This window comes from Strix uralensis, chromosome 1 (assembly GCF_047716275.1).
Source record: "Strix uralensis isolate ZFMK-TIS-50842 chromosome 1, bStrUra1, whole genome shotgun sequence".
NCBI lineage: Eukaryota > Metazoa > Chordata > Aves > Strigiformes > Strigidae > Strix > Strix uralensis.
In genome coordinates this window covers 122,073,957-122,092,802 of record NC_133972.1, presented here as the reverse complement: position 1 = coordinate 122,092,802, position 18,846 = coordinate 122,073,957, and the positions used below count along the sequence as shown (strand labels likewise).

General features: G+C 41.6%; 1 protein-coding gene across 1 annotated transcript; it reads right to left on the bottom strand.

The window, feature by feature from the left end:
* Window positions 1-2,577: 2,577 nt before the first annotated feature.
* On the bottom strand, window positions 2,578-10,176 carry ENOSF1 (enolase superfamily member 1). The gene is given in 7 exon segments (XM_074858779.1): window positions 2,578-2,718; window positions 2,910-3,058; window positions 6,619-6,658; window positions 7,272-7,418; window positions 8,509-8,596; window positions 9,025-9,059; window positions 10,094-10,176. Coding segments are annotated over 7 exon segments (675 nt in total). The 5' UTR covers window positions 10,169-10,176.
* Between the last annotated feature and the right edge of the window lie 8,670 nt (window positions 10,177-18,846).

The following is an 18,846-nucleotide window of genomic DNA, read 5'->3' as shown; positions in this document are numbered from 1 at the left end:
CAGTAACTTCAGTCTTTATAAATAAATTCCTCTTCAGGAATTGAGTTGTGAATAGATCTATGGTTAATATTCAGACATACCATATTCAATACATATTCAAACACATAGAGAAATGCATAGTAATCTTTTGATTAATTTTTAAAGTCAGTAAATGGTAAATACTGTAAAATGATATAATTTGAGACAGTTCTAAGAATTTAATAAACAGTGTGCCTTGATTCCATTCATTCAGGGGCCTGCATAAGAGGACCATTGCATCTTTCTTAAACCAAACTGATCGTAACTTTCAAAACCATATTTTGCATCAAAATTATTTGCAGATCTTATTATACTGATCACTGATCTTCAGACTAAGTTTTTTGTAGTGCCATGTCATGTGCTCAAAAACAAGTTGTTTTTTCCTGACATTTAGCTCAATGCAACAAAACTGCAGAAAAAGCGTGTCGTTACCTTTTGTAAGTACATCAAATGTAAAGAGGCCACTGCTTATTAGAAAGTTTCTCTTCAGTATCTAATGTAGTCCATCTTCCTTGAGCAGAGATGATCAGACTACTGCTATTTCAGCTGAGATCATATGAGAAACTTGATACAGGGAAGGATCAAACCTATCTTTTTCTGAGACTACATTAAAAGGACACTCAGCAGCCAACCTATAGTTAAACACACTTGGGTCTTACCACCTTTCAAATTACTGAACTCACAGATAGTAGCAGCATTGTTACTAGACCTGAAAGCCATGTCACATGCTCCTTCTAATAAATTTAATCTGACCTTGACTAGTCTTATATTTTAAAGCCACCTAGTATGGATATTCCAGGTGTCATCTGCATTAATGATTCCTCCCAGCTGTAGGTTGTCAGCAACTTCTTACCATGTGCATACTTCCGTAAGTTAAAGGTTCTTGAGTATATTTACAGTCCTCTAAAGTGCAAGAAAATGGTTTAGGTTGCAAATTCACTTACAGTTCTGCCTACACTTAGCAAGTTAAGTTCCTTTTGCTGGAAACCACTTTATGTAACGTGTCAGATGAGGTGGAATCTGCAGGGCATTTTAGCAAGTGTAGCCAGAGAGGATGTGAAAAAAAAATGTTGGCCTCAGGGCTTGACTAGTGGGAATCAGCAGTCTCAGTGTAGTTAACCAGGACAGGAATACCCAGCCAAGAGAAGAATTTAGAATGGGAATAATTTACTTCCTTTCGTAAATTAAAGAGCAGTTAGTCCCATCAGAAGGAAAATTAAAAAACCCCTTTGAAGTATTACCTTTATGAAATGTGACAAATGGTCTATTCTCAGATAGGAGTATGGACATACGTAGATGCTTAAATGGACCAATACATATAACTCTGGAAGAGCTACTGCTTTTCAGTATCAGAATTAACTACAACTTCACTGTTCCCCTTTATCAGCACAATTTACTACCAATAGCAGGTGTTGAAATGAAGCTTGTACCTTGAAGTCCAAGAAGGTTTATGCTGCTCAAAAGATCAGAAAGATATAAAAAGCAGTCTTTACACATCAGACTTTAATGTGAATAGAAGTGAAAAGACACATACTTTAAATTAATAGGCATGACTTCTATGATTTCAAGAAAAAATATGAATATTCAAAGAATTTGAATATATAGACTTAAACAGGAGGTACTCAAGAAATGTTGATTTGCAGAATATGAAGACTGTTCACTGCTGCAAAGATGACTAGTATGACTGCAGGCTGTATTCAGAGCAGTATTTTAGACAAAACATGGGACATTGTTAGATCCTTCTGGGAAGCTGTGAAAGGAACCCATAGGCTTACTGAGAGAAAGGGGTGTTCATGGACTTACTTCCTGACAAAAGCTGTCCCCGCAGCTCCCTGTCCTGTGCACCCCTCAGCTGATGACTTTAAAAAAAAGAGCTGTGCAGGTGGCATTAGAAGTCAGTTCCTTATGAGCTCTGCGTATCCATAGCATTTCTGAGTCCTTGCCATTTATTCTGCTGGCTGCCACACTCGTTATGCCTCACAATTTGGCCTTGAAGAATTTCCTCTCTTCTGTCATTCCTCCTCCGAATGCATCCTTTTGTCATTTCCCCACTTTCCAAGGGTAATTCAACCGACTTGGAGATAGCAAAGAAATTTCTTACTACTTTGCTCAAATATCAACTCCCTCTATGTTCTAGCTTCTTAGACAAGCTCCGATAACCCATATTATTTTTGATGTGTTACGATACATTGCAAAAGTGGCCCTTACTGAAACACCAGAAAGAATATTAGTTATCTGGTCATGATAGGTGAGGGGTCAGAAATGAAGGAACTGTTTCTGAATTTTGAGACCAACACCCACCTGATCATCCATCAAAATCAATAGTCTGTTAATTAGTCTGACTTGGTGAGTTTGCCACCATAGTGACTGGCATCTGTGAAGTGTCTGAATATGGAATACAGCCCAGGTTCCAAGTGCCTCTATCAAAACCACAAACTGTTCACTTTCACCTGCTTGAAGTTGAATCCACACTTCTAACTACCCTGTGTAGCCCACAGATAGGTGGGCTTATAGGTTAACAAGATAAATGCGTGCTGTGACTACCATGTAGCAACATATTTAAGAAAAAAACCTATCACCATAGGCAATTGCTACTGGAGTAATCTGTATAACTAACCTGCTTTGAAGACTTTCAGATACTGGGATATAATCAAATATTATCAAGTGCTGGACTAATTCACAGAGACTCCCAAGTCCATACTAGAAAAAGGTAGTGCCCAGTACCGTGACACCCACAGCACTTTAGTGCAGCCCTACAGCATGAGATGAAACAAAGAAAATTATAGCAGTGCATGCAAGCTTATGCTTAGAAATCACAAGCATGACAGCTGAAGAAACTGGTCAGACTAGCTTGGAGGGTGGGGAGAGAAAGATTTTCTCATTGCTGCTACATTTTGCAGAACCTTACTCTGGAACTTTTTGGCCATCAGCAGCACAGACAAGTTTTCATTAACACTTCCCAGCCTTCAGCTGTCAATTTGGAGATAACTCAAGGCCTCAGCTTGTAGAAGCTGTTTAAATATCACTCTGTTGTGGCAGTGTAAGGGGAAAAAAAAAAAAGTTAAGACCTGAAGTCTCCCAAATTAACATATTACAAGAGCTGCTGGAAACTCATATAAAAACATTTGTACAGTGTCCCTCCTGTGTGTCTCAATAAATCCAAATTATTTTAATTACTTCATTTAAATGAGAGATCACATCAAAATTTGGATGAAGTGAAGTTCAAGGGTGTTGCCAATATTAAAAATAATCCGCTTGTAATGTTAAGAGCACTACACCTGACACAATGACCTGAGGTACACTGAAAAAAATCACTGTGTGCCAAATGGCATAGTCTTACTAGAATGAATTTGGAAATTACTGCCCCTTAACTGGATGTTGAACTGCATAAGTGAAATTGAAGCAAAAATGCCAAGTGAAAATGGCTCTTCCATTCCAGGACAAGGAGGGGGGCTTGACCCACACAAAAGCAGCTGAGTTTGTGAGTGAAACCATTATGTAATGCTGGCACAAACTGATTGGGTGCTCTGCCAGGTAACTGCCTCACAGACTGCCTCAAAATCTTTTTAGGATTTAGACTCCTTTAGGAGCCAACTCACCCCCCTCCGGTCACCCAACCATGTCCCCCAGGCAGGGACTTGGGGTACACTGGAGACTGGACCGTCTTAGCCCCACTTAAGCATGCTCAGGACTGCATAACTTTGGGATGTACTTGCCTATGTGAATGAGCAGCTATTCCCATTTTGAGACAGCTAAAGTGAATATAGCAGTGACTCTGCTGTAGGAAAACATTCCTTCTGCAGACCAGTCCAGCCACATGAGAGATGGCCTTGTAGACAAGATACGCTTGGGTGAGAGTCAGGATTCAATTTCTACCTGTGCTGCAGATTTCCTGTCTGGAGCTTGGCTCAGTTGTTCACACAATTCAGGCCTCACATTAATTTTCCGAGTCTGTAGTACAGATAATAGTACTCCTCTTATTCACAGGGGAATTCTGTGAATAAATACATTAAATGCTTATGTGGTTCTCAGATGTTATGGTGAAAAGAAGAAAAAAGGCTATACAAACCACCAAGTAAAGCCAGTACTCAGGATTGGCCTTTACTTTGTAAAGCAAGGCTATACTAATGGGTAATTCAAGCCCATTCTAATAGATGTTCATTATAAAACACTCCCCTCCCCAAATTGTGTCCCAGCTACTGGTAGACAACAGCTGAGAGCGAGAAGTACAATGAAATATGTTGGTAGCAGGGCTTGGCATGAGAAACTGGAAGCAGAGAAACTATGCTGATGCAGTCACTGTTGTCTCCAGTTGCTGCAGAGCACCGAGAATTTAATTCACATTGTTTGGCTCTGTAGATTTCGTGTCAAGACTTGGCAAAAAGATGGATACAATAAAAACCAATTTACTTTAGGTTGGAGACTGGTATTCTAAAAGGTACCAGCCTGTCTATTGACACTTTGCCATTTGTGATATATCTGAGAATTATTTCTGGTCTTTGGACTCATTAAAATATTTCACATGAAAAGTATTTAAATACTGCTGATGGCAGTGATTTACTACTAATGCTAGCAATGAGTTTCATTGGGGGAAAGGAAAGTTTTGACCTTATAAAATAGTGGCATATATACCAGCCAAATTCCTCATAAGGCCAGACAGGGCACTGAATGCACTGACAGGCCTCACCCTGACCAGTCGCACCTGTGGCCCACAACCTCTCTCTGCCCATGGGCTGTAGTTTCTGCCTGGGCAGCATTGCAGGTGTGCCTGCTTCCAGCTGCGGAACAGATGTGCACATGTCTGGTCATGGACCTATGGCCCGGACTGGCCTTGTGACCATGGCCTTGCTCTGCCACGGCCCTGCCCAGACACACCCTGGGCTATGTCTGACCTTGGTTCCCCCCACCAGGCCTGATCCTGAACCTCACTCACACACTGCTGGCCTGGGCCTGGCTTCAGCCCACCCCCTCCTTGTCCCCGGGGAAGTGCTTAGTGCTCTGGGCTGGGGCTACCCCGCTGCCCCTCACCAACCCTGCTCCTGACTGGAGCTGTGATGGGCCTGGCTGGGAGGCCTCTGTCCTGCTGCCCCCATGGGGACCCCCTGCAGATCCTGCTCCACTGGGAGCAGCTGGCCCATGTGGCACCCTGCCAGTTATCTCAGGCTGTCTCAAGCCTTAAGCCAGCACCTCAGAACCAGGCTCATGGCTGTGCAAGGCCTTGCCTTACAAACCTGGCGTGAACCCCTCACAGGGCCACTTTGGGGCTCTTTCCCATTTCCCTGTCCCTGCCCTGTCCCCTGAAATGCCCCCGACCCCCCTCAGCAATTAAATCACACTTTAGCAAGTGCCACCTGAGCCCAGATCTCTGTTGGGTGGGAAGACACATGCCTCCAGCAGGGAGCTGTCACCAGGGCACTGAGGGCAGGACTGGCCTTGCTGGCCCTGTCCAGCCTCACGAGAGGCCTCCCCCCCTCTCATCTGCCCCTGGGACCATCTCAGCTCAGGTCGTGACCCCCACTCCCTGCATGAGCTACCCCCAAGTGTGACCATCTCCCATCACATTGGAGCTGTGCCAAGCCATGGACCTCTCTGATCCGGACCCTGAACTTCAGGCTGATGGCCCAGCTCACCCTGGGTCTGACTTCATGACTATGGACAGTCTGGCAGTCACTGGGCGGTGTCTGATCCGGTCCCTGTCACTGGGCCAGACCCTGCTCTCAGAGCTGTCTCCTCACCATGACCTCATCTGGCAACCTCCTCAGTTGAGCCTGGCTTCAGCCCTAGACCTACCCTGCCAGCCATGCCCAGCCCTCCCTGCACCCCTGACAGTGCTCCTGGTGCCACCGAGAGGATGAACTACAGCTTGCTAACAGCATGAATTTTCTGGGATTTTGATCTTTACAGGTGAGTTAGTGCAGCACAAATAGAGTTGATACAAGAAGAGGAGCCAGGAACCTCTCCAATCTAAAAACTATTCCTTCACAGAGCCACTGCAAGGTCATGTCTAAACATGCACTGCTTTGCTGAGCAAAAAACCCACTTGCTTAAGCCCCAAAGCCACAGAGCAAAATGGAAACTGTGATAATTATCCCTGGGCTACAGGGAATATCAGCTTCAGCAGCGCTGCAGCTCTCTGCAGACCACATTGTTCAGCCTACATTGTTCTGCACAGATGTCATCTGAGTTGTCTCATGAAGCTGCAGTGTGCTCCACAGAGCAGCATGGACTTACCCTTTGTGCCTTGCTTCTCTGCCTTTCATATGGGCAATCGCGATCATGGATGCATTCTTTCATATTTCTCACTGATGTAAGAATATGAAATTTTAGCAGTTACTCTCATAATAATATTTTTTAAAAATCAATTATTTCCAGGTGGTTCACAGAAATCATGTGTGGGAAGAATGAACCAGGGAAATAAGGTGAAGGGAGGCAACCTTAGTAGGGAATAGCTGAAATAGATACCAAGTAATTTTCAGCCGTATTTAACTTTAGAGAAAAATGCAAAGGAATTTTGGCACCAGCTCCTAAGGTTATGCAGTAGTTGCATTAAACAAGTAGTAATTAGGAAAAAGCCCAAAGCACTTAGACGTATACTCACATGTTCTCTGCTTGCCACACAAATTCCTAACAGAGCTAAGACCTGCAAGGAAATAACAAACATTCGAGACTTGTTTCTGTTTTTTAATTCCCAACGGAGTTACTGAGTAGCATAAAGGATGTAATAACAGTTGATTCAGCATACTGTTTTCTACACATTTTATAGAAAATGTAACACATGTTATAAAACTTTTTATTGATTCTTTTTTCTGCTTTCTCTGCTCCACAAGAAATGTAAAGAATTATATAGCAGGGTGTGTGGAGCAGTAAAGAAATGCACATACTGTACATCTGGGGTTTAACAGTGCTGCTAAGTATAGTGTGTTGGGAGCACAAATTCTGAACCAAACTTCCAATTTCACTGGAAACCACACGTTTAAAAAAAAAGTCCATTCACATTTCATACTAAATGTTGTCTGCCTTCCTCATGCAGGCATTACTGTCCTTTTATGTATTTTTTTAGAAACAAACTATTTCTTTAAACTTAAGGTAATACAGATGCAGAATGGGCATCAAGGTCCTGTAGCAAATACATTTAATGGTATTCTGAATTCAGCCTGAACTCTGAGTATGTGAAGGAACAGTATCAACATTACACTACAGTACTGACTGGAGTCAATGCATTATTATCGAAATAAAAAAAATAACTCTCCAACCTTTGAAATGGTGGCATGTCTCATCTGGACATACATATCCTCATCTGGAAAAGCTGGCTCCTTAATCCATGAGGGTTTAAACTCGGCTGGTTTAGTGATCCACTCTATTGCTTCTTTTATTTCCTATTGTTGGTTTGCATCCAGCGTCTGGGGATAAGGAAAACAAGAATCAAATACACTGAAGGATTCCATTGACTTTTTTTCTGTCCAACTCTCATAAAGAGAGCTGCAAAATTGATATGAAGTAGAAATTCAGGAAATAGAAAGGAAATGAAAAGCTGGAATTGCCATTCTGTCTGTATTGTACTTTTGGCCACACTTACGCTGAGTTGCAATGACTATAGCAATATCCAGACTAGGTTTGAAGCAAGCAGATCAGGAGCTGTAGGAAGTAGAGCAGAGTATTCTGTGGGAATGAGTATATCTTGGCAGCATATACTTGAGTAAAGCACCCTAAAACATGGACACGGCTGCCTGAAATTTTCAGCAGAAAAGCTTCTTGACAAAAAAAAATGCAGTAGTTTAAATGAGTTTCTCAGCACTTTTCTCCCACACAAGGGAGAATTTTTCTCCCTACAAAAAGTGAAACATCTGAAAATGACTCCACAGTTCCTCTGCAGGTTCTTCAGGTCCTTGCTATCCTGTGTTCACAGAGTTCCTGGTTCAGCATTCCATGATACATGGCATCCCATGAAAGCTCCATGCTGCACTGCAGCACCTAGGGTAGGTCAGCAGCTGTGGCATGTCAGGGAACACATGGGGCAAAGAATCCAGCCCATAGTGGTCAACACAGTAACATTTCCAAATCAAAATGTGTGACTTCCATTTAACTATTCCTTTTCATTCAAATATTTCCATTTGAAAAACTTATTTTCCAGTTTGTTTTTGGCTGAACATTAGTGAAAAAATACTAACAGGATTTCCTCTGGAAGCCTTCCTGGATATAAAAGGCACTTTAAATCTTCTAGAAGACAATCCTGGAAGTGAGGTTCCCCTGCAGACTTGAATGTAAGTTCTGGCACAGAAATACAGGATAAAATTATTAGTATTACATCTGCTTTGTTCATGTCCAATACTGCTCTTTGTTTATATATATCAACATTTGCTGCCATCATTATTCAGGATTTGAAGAAGGAAGAAAAAAATATTTGTCAAGAAATGTATATAATGAGAGATATTTTGTCTAATGGTTTTAAATAGAAAATAACATAGTATAGTAGCAAAAAGTGATATTCACCATTATTTTGTCTGGGCTAAACATTTCTCATATAAATCTGCATCTGCAAATATCATTCTGCAGATCTGCAGCCACCTTTACTTTGAACCTAAATGTGTATTTGGAACAAGATATAGATCACTTCTAAATGATTAATGCAGCAGTAAACCGGAATCCATAAACTAGAATTTACAATTTCAGCATCACTGTCTTACAGAAAGAACTTTCTTATTACTACTCTTCCCTTGTGAGTAAGATGCATTCTACTCTGAAAATGAAACAGCAATGTTTATTTCATAAATCAATGGAAACATGTTTATCTTCATTTGTGATCAGCCCTCAGCTTTGCCATACCATTACTGCTTTCCTGCAATGCAGCATTATGCGGTAGTAGAAGGGGGAAGTGTCTGAGAGAGATACAGGAGCAAAGTCATCACTGCCCGTATCACTGACCTGGAAGAGTTAGACTAGGTCTAATCCATCTGTTCAAAGCACAAAACACAGAAGAATAACACTCAATACAAGTGTTTACTGTACATTGTCCAGCCCTCTCTCAAGGCTTATGTGAGTAACTGCAAGCAATGATACATCTCCAAATAACTCTAACACACTGAATCTAGAATAATATTAATTTACACATTTTCAGAATAAGCTTTTTATTTCTTCCTGGGAGGTGGCAGAAAGCCATCAGAAAATGAGATCAGATATATGAATAATATCCAGCTGAAGAAAAAGCCTCAGCCCAGCTAACTATAACATATGGTAAATTTTTCCAATCAGGTATGAACATCCCATGACTTGGTGACACTGTTTCTACACACACCAAGGCATATATTTCCCAGAAGATAAATCCCAGCTGTATTAACTAAATCTGGCGTCAATTAACTGTCCAAAGCTTTCACAATATTTTACAGAAAACCAAGCACATGCAACTCTCTCTAGCATTCAGGATGCTGCTTTATGAAGGAAGCTAAGGGCCCTCTGCTGCTGACAGTTTCAGAGTATCCCTCAAAGCCAAGGCAACCAGAAGTTCTAGAAGAAACTAGCAATTATCAGACTTTTGAGGTTCATGTTGTCTGTGAAGGAGACATCCCCATTTCTCATCTATGAAGTTACTGCAGGTCAAGGGCACTGTGCTTCTGAATGTAGCTACCCAAGCACAGATTATATGTGTTTTCATTAACCCTTTTAATGATCACACTTTTGGTTAATTCATATCACTCTCCTGAGTATCTCCACGTACATAAGATCCTTGCTTAAACCAACACAGCTGCACCCATGCAAACTGACTGTTATACACAATATACCAACATAAAGAGATTTCCATTTCTACCTTAATACCTTGTTCTCAATACTCATATTCCTTGGGTATATCCTTGGCCATAGACAGGACTGTAACACTCTGCCTTACTGGGGAAATTACTTAAATGGCATTGGGCCTGCTTTTTACCTCCCCAAATAGATCTGCAATGTTATCTTTTTACTCACTCCAGCAGAACTTCTAAGTATTTAGGAGCAAGGAGTGAGAACTGATCATCGTCTGTTAGCATTTCCCCACTTCACATGCCATTTAAAATCTTACTATTATAAGATCAAACATTCAAACCTGTTTTAACTGCTGCTCTGAGTGGCCCAGCCAGACAGAGGATCTTGTATAAGCCGGATATCCGTGCTTTAACATTTGCTGTTCTGAAGCAGATGAGGATGATTTCAAGTCAGGCTGTGTTCTAGTCAATGGAGGATTATTTTGTTAAATAGTGCATCGAAGAATGTTCTTTGAGGAAACTGACGGGTTGGAGGTGTTTTGACTTCTTTTTTTCCTTGAAAGCCATAATTTTAATCAAATAGATCAATTTTGTTGAATAAGCCTTTCCCATTCTCCCTAGCTATTTCATTGCAAGAGAACTGCAAACCAGGTAAGTCCTCAGAAGAAGCAGAGAACAGCACAATCTCCTTGCTAATCCAACACAGAGAGTTATATGGCAAAAAGTCACCAATGTCGGTCACAAACCAACTGTCTGACTTTGTGCTCCTGGAACACGTGAGAAGATGCTAGCAAACAACAGGCTTCATCTCACACAGTCCTCTTCCCATTCCCTAAGAGATGCAGAGTAATGGTTTACATCAGGTACAGATCTGTTTAAGCTCACTCCTTTCCTTTTTCCCAAGCAGGCCATTTTGGTATTTCTGGAGAGGAACAAACATAAATATCAAATTACACTGAAAAACAACTTCTACTCATTCTCCGGATTTCATCATTTATGGTTGTCCCTCCAACCTGTCTTAGTCTCACAGGCTGATGGTATATTACCGAGTGAGCTACTCCTACCGAAACTGATGAGACAACTCAAGGATTAGGAAGATTGGAGAGTATCAAAGTCCATCTTTGAAGGAAAGCTGACTTACCATGAGCAATATATCTGAATCCATGCAGAATAGCAATTGTTTGGCATCCTGATTGAAGTATGACATATAAAATAAAAAAAAAAACCCAACAGAATAATAGAACAGTATGATGAAAAAAGTAATGCTGATCACTTGAGGAATGGCTGTTAATCTTTTCCCTATTTCTCTGAAGCAAGCAGGGAGTTGAGACAACAGATATTCTAAACTTCCCCCCCCAACCACCTCATCAGCCTGTGTTGCACTGCCAAACGTATGTGTGCCTAATTTCACGGCTGTGAGTAGTTGATAATAAGTCCTTTTCAGCTTTCTTTTAAGCAGGAGTAAAAAATTGAACAGGAAAGTCAAGTCATACTTTTCAGCTGTCAAATTAAAACAGAGAAGCACCCCTATTGTCACACCTCCTGCTCTCAGGAAAGAAAAAAACAGGTTATTTTAGAACAGGCTCTTTTAGATCTTAATACTGAACAGAATTCCCCCAAAATGACTGATCGCTTTAGCAAACAGATCAACACATGAGGCCCAAGCATTTGCTAGCAGACAATGGTAGCATACACAGTTTAATTAATGAGTTTTCAGTAAGGAGTTATTTTTGGGAAAAAGCCCCCAGCAATCAAAAAAATTAAAACAAAACCCCAGTTATCCAGACTTAAAGAAAAGCAGCTCCTTGGCCAAATCATAACAAAGACCCACAGATTAAAGCACAATCTTTAAGTACACAGCTTCCTATGAGCAGTAGACATCAGTTCCCCCTGCCAGCTATGACGCTAGAGCCAGACAATACAAGCTGTACAGCTTCCCCAGAAGAGGAGCTAGTTTACATCTCTGCATGAGGGTAGACACATGAAGAGGGTATGTTAGGAGGGAAGGACATCTCTGAGTAGAAAGTAACACCCACCACCAGGAAAATAGCTTCTGTCTGAAATGACCTGTAAGACCATTTTAGTTTGGACACCAACTAAAACACGTACTCTTCTACAGTTAAAAACAATAGGACCCAGCTGCCTTTAGACTGGAAATGTAATAAGATTTCCTTACCATGTCCACTAGTAACTTCCACATAAACTAGAAAACAAAACAGATTAAATAAGTGGAACCACATGGATGCCATAAAAAAGATAACCTTTTTTCTTCATGAGGAAGTGTCATGAAGTGCAAGTATTTTTACATTTGGCACACAAAATTCATTACTGACACCAATGCAATGCGGTTCTCATCCCCAGGCAAGAACATTTGACACTTTCACCTGAAAATCATTAAGGATTGAGCATCCTTCTTAACTTGGTTTCATTATGGAAGCAATATTGGTGGGGTGATTATTAAAAAAGAAAAAAAAAGCCTCCTCATACCAGCTATCAGAAATGGTGACCTTCCCTTCAGCCCCCTCCCTTTCTGGAAATCATCATCATACAAACTACCCTTTCAACATATAAGATGTCTCTCTGTATTTTTTTGATAAGCCTCTTTTTTGGGCTGTATATTACGCTCTTGGACTTTGGCAAGCTGAAGGTTGCTGATTGCTTTCACAAGCAATGGCACATGAAGGCTCAATCCAACAGAGCAGAAGTGAAGCAAAGAGTGGATGCTGGTAGACCTGAGCCGGTGGGACTCAAGCTCACACTCCCCTGCAAGCTCTGCAGTCAGGGTAGTGTGGTGACATGTCCCAAGCCACAAGGTACATTAGTGTGCACAGTGGCAGCTCCAGTCAGTGCTAGCTACTAGTTTCTGTTTTCTTAAATCAGAAGGTCGGCAAACAGCAAGCACATTCAACCATGCCTGTCAGGATATGGCCACAGCAACATTGTACCAGGTATTATTTGTCCTCCTGCAGGGGTCTGAAGTGATAGTTCTGGACTATGGCTCCACCATACAAGGGTTTTAAGCTCACAGAACAAAAGGCCAGTTTCTGACTGTCATAACCTGAAGGTTTACCTGGCCTACAGGCATGGAGAGATTACAACCATGGGTTTGCAGGATTCTCTGATATGCAAGGACACAAAAGTTTAATCCTCTATATTTCTCTACTTCATTACAGATTACCACAAGTACTGCAAAACTCATTGCAAGCAAGTACACTACCACAAAAATCACCACAAGCAGACATACCTGTGATTAATAAAATTAATATGAATGAATATATATCTCAAGCTATTACAAATTACTATCAGCAATCAATAATATATTATCAATCAACAGTATGGTATCAATCAATAATAGCATCGATCAGTATTGTAGTATAGCCAATAGCAGCAGCAGCCAAGTAGCTATATACTATTACAGATTACTACAGTTTATCATTAATGAAGCAAGTTCATCAACAACATAACAGCAGATATATTTATGATAGATTACTTATATGAATATATATAATATCAATATGAAGTGAATTAGATTTCAGAAGGAGTCAAACCATCCCAAAAGCAAGGAACAAACAGGTCCCAGGCGGGGACCAACCAACCCCAAAAGAGGGGAGGACAGACTGAGACAATAAGACACCAGGCAGAGTCCCACTTCCAAAATGATCTGCATGACAGACTCTGGCTTCAGCCAGGCATCCCTGGGGAGAGCCCAAGAGCTCATAGAAAGTTCATGTGGGATTCAACTGGGAAGTTCTCAGAGAGAGGCTCCATTTTGGATAAAAATTAAGTCATTTTTGTATCACAGAGACATATGAGGGAGTAGGACATTGAGCACCCAATAGATGATGTTAATTTCTGTTTTTCACCTGTAACAGCCAATAGATTATGCTGTTTTCTGTTCCTTCACAGCAATTTTATTTTTTTCAGACTGTTTTCCACATGATAAATTGCTGTTACAGTCCCTTGGTTTGTGCTTATCAGTGGTGTCTGTGGATATCTCTGGTTTCTAGGTAGCCCGGCTGCGCTTCAAAGAGGCCAGCTGCACTTTCCAAGAATGTTTATGGTTCACAGGGCTAGTACCCAGGCTTGCAGTTCCAGGCTGGCAGCTCTTTCTCTGTCAGTATTTTTGAGCAGACAATATCTTTTGTTCAGTAATTTCCCTTCTAACCAGGCTGCCTTTATGGCTGCTCACATCACTGCCTAAATAGGTTATTTTTAATATCCAGTAACATGCTAAGTATAGAAGATTTGACTCCCATATCAAAAGCATATTCAGTAGGGAAGTGGCTAAAAGATTAAAATCTCAGATTAAAATCTCCAAGAAAGATGAAATCAAGAGAAGGGCATACAGAGAAACATCTGAAAAGCAGGGCTAAGCAAAAATCTTTTCTTTCAGAAATGCCAGAGCTCCAACAAAATGACTGAAATGTTCTGACCAATTCCACCACTAATCTCTGTGCAGTTGCTACAGTTTTCCATCCTGCAAAAATCAAGCATGTGCAGTCTCCAAGAACTCAGCATTGCATGTACTTTATTTGATATTTTAAACCTAAACATATGTATAAATTACTGCAAAATCAAGACCAGATGTGCAAATGAGGACAACAAGGAGCAGGGAATCTCTCTGAATTACTGAGCATTCTTATATTGAGATCCCATGAGCATTATCTTTTCCTTTCACTTGGCCCACAGAGCATTCAGACAGCAGCTACGGCCAAGTTCACAGCACCCTTCTCTGGTCCAGTTGGTTGAGCAATCAAATGTACATCCGCCAGTGTCATCCACAGTGGTTTGATACTCACCGATGTCTCAGTATCTGTTAAACGATATTTTGTTCACCAGGGATTAAAAGACAGCACTGTTGATAACACAGAAAAGGAAAACATCACTGATACTGGAAAAAATTAGGAATCTGTATTGGTTAAAAATTACAAAATAAGTAAATGCTGAAATGTGTGACTTGCATCAAACACCCTCCTGGAACTGAGTGGTCACTTTCACACTGGCTTGCCTTAGCAACAGAAATATTCCCAATTTCCAAGAATAAAAAAGGAAGTATTTTGTGAAAATGCACAACTTATATGTTTGTTACTATCATTTTCACAACAGCACACCCAATCTTACCCAGCAGAGTTGCCTGTTGCTGGTGAGCTCTCTGTAGAAGCCTCCAAAGTTGCTGACAATTTCTCCCATGTTTCTGTCGACCATGTGAATAAAGAAAGCCTTCACAGCATACATGTCTTCAAAGCATAGCAGAATTTACTGCCTTATTACAGACAAATGCCTGTAACAGAATGTGGGCCCTTTCCTCAACTGATACTTTGAGAAGCAACCTTTTCGAACAGTCTATGAATTTGAAGTATCACCATGGAACCATTCACTTTGCACCCAGATCTGGGTGGCCACTGTCAATTTAGTTCCATGGCCATGTTGCATGTTATACTTGCCTGTTTCCAGAGGCCAATCCCTTCCTCAAAAACATTAATAATTACAGTGAGCTTTCAAGATGACAAGTTGCTCCTGTATCACCTCCCGCTCCACAGAGGAAGAAAACAGCCACCCTAGACCGACAGCCCAGAACACTGTTAAAGAGACAGAGGCCATCAGATCACATCTCTGAGGAAAACAGTGTTCTGTAAGTGAGGGAACCTTTACATACCATCCTTTTCAAGCAACTGCTGCACCTCCCAGAGTTGTTTGGTGCTAGCAGTTACATTCAACTTCTCATTTCCTCCTAAGCCATTCTGGTCCTGGTAGTGAGATAGTGGCAGCTGTGGTTCAGCTGTTTGAAGTCCCCAAGACTCAGGGCTAAAGCTTAAATCTGTTTTTTTCCAGTCTCACATACCACTACTCAACATCAACATATATTCCCAGCAAGGGTTTTTGTTAGGGTAAACCACATGTAAATCATGTCTAGCAAACTGCAGAGTGTCAGAAAAAGGACAGACACAGCATGAAGCCTTGTGCCAACCATCATTTTCTTTAGCAGCATGCAATAGAGAGTCTTAAGAAATATGACACCATGAGTCCAATTCTGTGAGGCCTCTCCCCTGTTCAGGGTATTTGTCTGACATCTAAGAAACTGGTGTCTGAACCTCAGTTTTCTAAGGACCTTTTTGTGTGATTCAGGCCGAGACATTTGACTTGCTTGCCTCTCTGTTCCTCTGCTGTTCCTACCTGCACTGTGGGAAGAACATCCCATCCCATCCCATCCCATCCCATCCCATCCCATCCCATCCCATCCCATCCCATCCCATCCCATCCCATCCCACTTTCCTTGGATGTGATGAATCATGTACTACAGTGGCTGAGGTCATTTACGTATCTAGGTAGGTTGTACCAAGCACACTTCACTCATGACAACAGACCAGGTGATACATAGACTGCTGTCTTAGGCTGACTAAAGATAATGGTTTATCCTTAAAGAAGCTTAAAATAACTGAGTACATACTTGCCAGACTGCTAAGTGATTTTTTTTTAAAAAAAAGTAGATATTTCTGTAAGAAACAATTGCAAAGGTGTATCGAAGGAGGAAAAGGCATGATCTCATCAAGTCACAGGTTTTGTGGATGTTCAGCTGATTGCTTAGTGGGTTTTAACATATTCAGAAATGTCAGTGAAACACCAGACTTGAGTGGCAAAAGAAGGAATTGCTCATTCTATGGTCTAGGGCACCAGCTGGCTGAAAGGGCACTAGAAAGCCCTTTTAAAGCTCTGCTGCAAACCAATTTTGTATGGAAGTTACATCTGGTATGAGAAGAGAGCAACAAGAACCACAGAGGAACTCGCACATGTGCTCACTGGGCACTGCTCATAGAAAAATATCGCAGCTGCGTCCTGTCGTAACAAACTGCTTTGCCTAACAAAAGCCTCCTGACCACCTGGATGTGTGTACCATGGTGTCCGAGATGTGGCAGCCCAAAAAGATGGGAAGGCAGATGCTGCTGATGGTTTTTGCCACCCCCAGAGGCCAAGGTCAAGCATTTACCCACACGTGGGCTGTCTGTGTGGTGGCTAGCTGCACCCCTGGGCCACCTGGGCTAGCCCCAGGCTGAGCATGCCAGGGGCTGGCAGGGTTTCCTAGCTCAAGCCCCACACTGTCTACACATAATGATTGATACACTGACTTTGTGGTGCTGTGCGAGTGCCACAGGCTGTACCCAGCTTTCTCCACTTTTTTTGGAGTAGCTCAGGTGTCTATTGTGGGGCATAATGGGAAATTACTGAAGGCTTTTCTTAGGAAATCACTCCTCCAAGCTCAAGACCAGGAGTCGATGTTGGTAGGTGATGCTAAAAGCTGCCCATCTGAAATTCTCAGTAGACCAAACGTTAGATTCTGGCCGCTGATTGGTCACAGTCTTCAATCTGATCCTGGATCAGTCAGAATACCTCTTCTCCCCTTGCCTTAATCTGCCATGCAAATCATGAAACTGATCTCATTTGTAAAGTGTTTGAGAGTGAGAAATGATATATATTAGGGAATAAGGGTTGTTGGGTATGAAGACAGATGCCTTGGAAACCCTGAATAGAGGTGCTGCATATCAGTAGATTTCTGCCTACTGTCCAGCATAACAGTGTCTGTCTTGGCACGGAAAACAAGTGAGGGTTCTATTTTGTCGATAAGTCAAGAGCATTTGCACAAGGTAGGCTGGCTTCTCAAAGTGAATGTGTATCCCACCATCTTCCTGAATGCCATTTGCCATCCCCAAACTGCAGAGAGCGTCATGCCTTCTTAACTTAATGATCAATTGAACTGAGGGGGCATATCTATTCCTAAGTATACACTTGCTCTTCAGAACACTTACTAGCAGTCTGAAAAGGCTGGGGCCATTCTAATGACAGTGGCGCCAGAGATTATATTTAGCCTATTAGTAATTTACTTATTATAACCTTAAACTAACTGAAGCTATTGATTGAACTTCAGTTTCATATGGAAAAAAATCTCCCCTTCCAAGTGGTAGTCCTTTGATAAAGGTGGCAAGAAGATTAAACACACAGATATTGGTGCAGTCACCTTAACAGATACCACAAAATTAAAATGTAAATACAGAAATTGTTGCTATTGTACTTGCAGTCATTTAGCACACAGGAAAGAATATACATTTACGATAGTCATGAGCCAATTTGAAAGACAGAGCCATTCCAAAAGCGAAGAGGGTAATGTAGAACGAAATCAAACTTCAGTGAAAGTGATACAGATCTGACCTTGCTCTAATAAGGCTGCTCAATTTGCCAGGCACCTTCCATTTAAAAAGAAAAAAAAAGGATGGTACATAAGGCTGCTAAAGTCTTCTAATCTTTAATTCTGTGAATTCTTATGTGTTCATGCTATTACTGCACAGCCACATGATGGAGAAATAAAAGCTGGTTAGTTGTGGTGAAGGGTGAGTATGTAGACTAGAACTGTGAGGAGAGGAAGGTGGGTAGAGGGATAGAAGGGATCATCTAGTTGCTAGCTTCCTCTTAGAATTGTGCGCCAACACTCTTGCCTTTTCCTGGGAACTCTTCAGAAGGACAGAACCACAGACTTGGCCTCCTTACCAGGACTGAACAGGAGCTGCAATCCAGCATGGTCATTCACTGTTCAACAATACAACTTGAGCATCTCTGTGAGTGGCGTATTCCACAGTTGCTGGAGGAGCAGGAAGCCATCCTCACTGTTTTCATGATGAAACAGTCAAACGATTAGATGTTCTCCTTATCTGTGGCACTTGTATCATAGGAGTCATGCTGAACTGAGATTTATCCTTTTTTGCTTTTGAAGGAGCAGAAATGCTTCCTTACCCAGCAAATATAACCCTGGCACTTCGAAACACTGAAGCTGAGAGAAGGATCATCAGCCATGGAGCCTCTGGAAAGCTGCCCCAGATGTGAATAAATGTGGGGGTATTGAATGAATGGTGAATGCAGCAGCTGGCAACTGGTGAGGTACAGGAAAAAAGTGAGTCATTAGCATGCATGGGATGGATTTTCAGGGCCGAATGTACGATGCACAGATCTATCCATTACCCAGTATGTACTTATCACTAGCCTCAGCTAGAGACTCAATAACCTAGCAGCAGGACACAAAGGAGAGGGGAAAAATGCTTCTACTGGG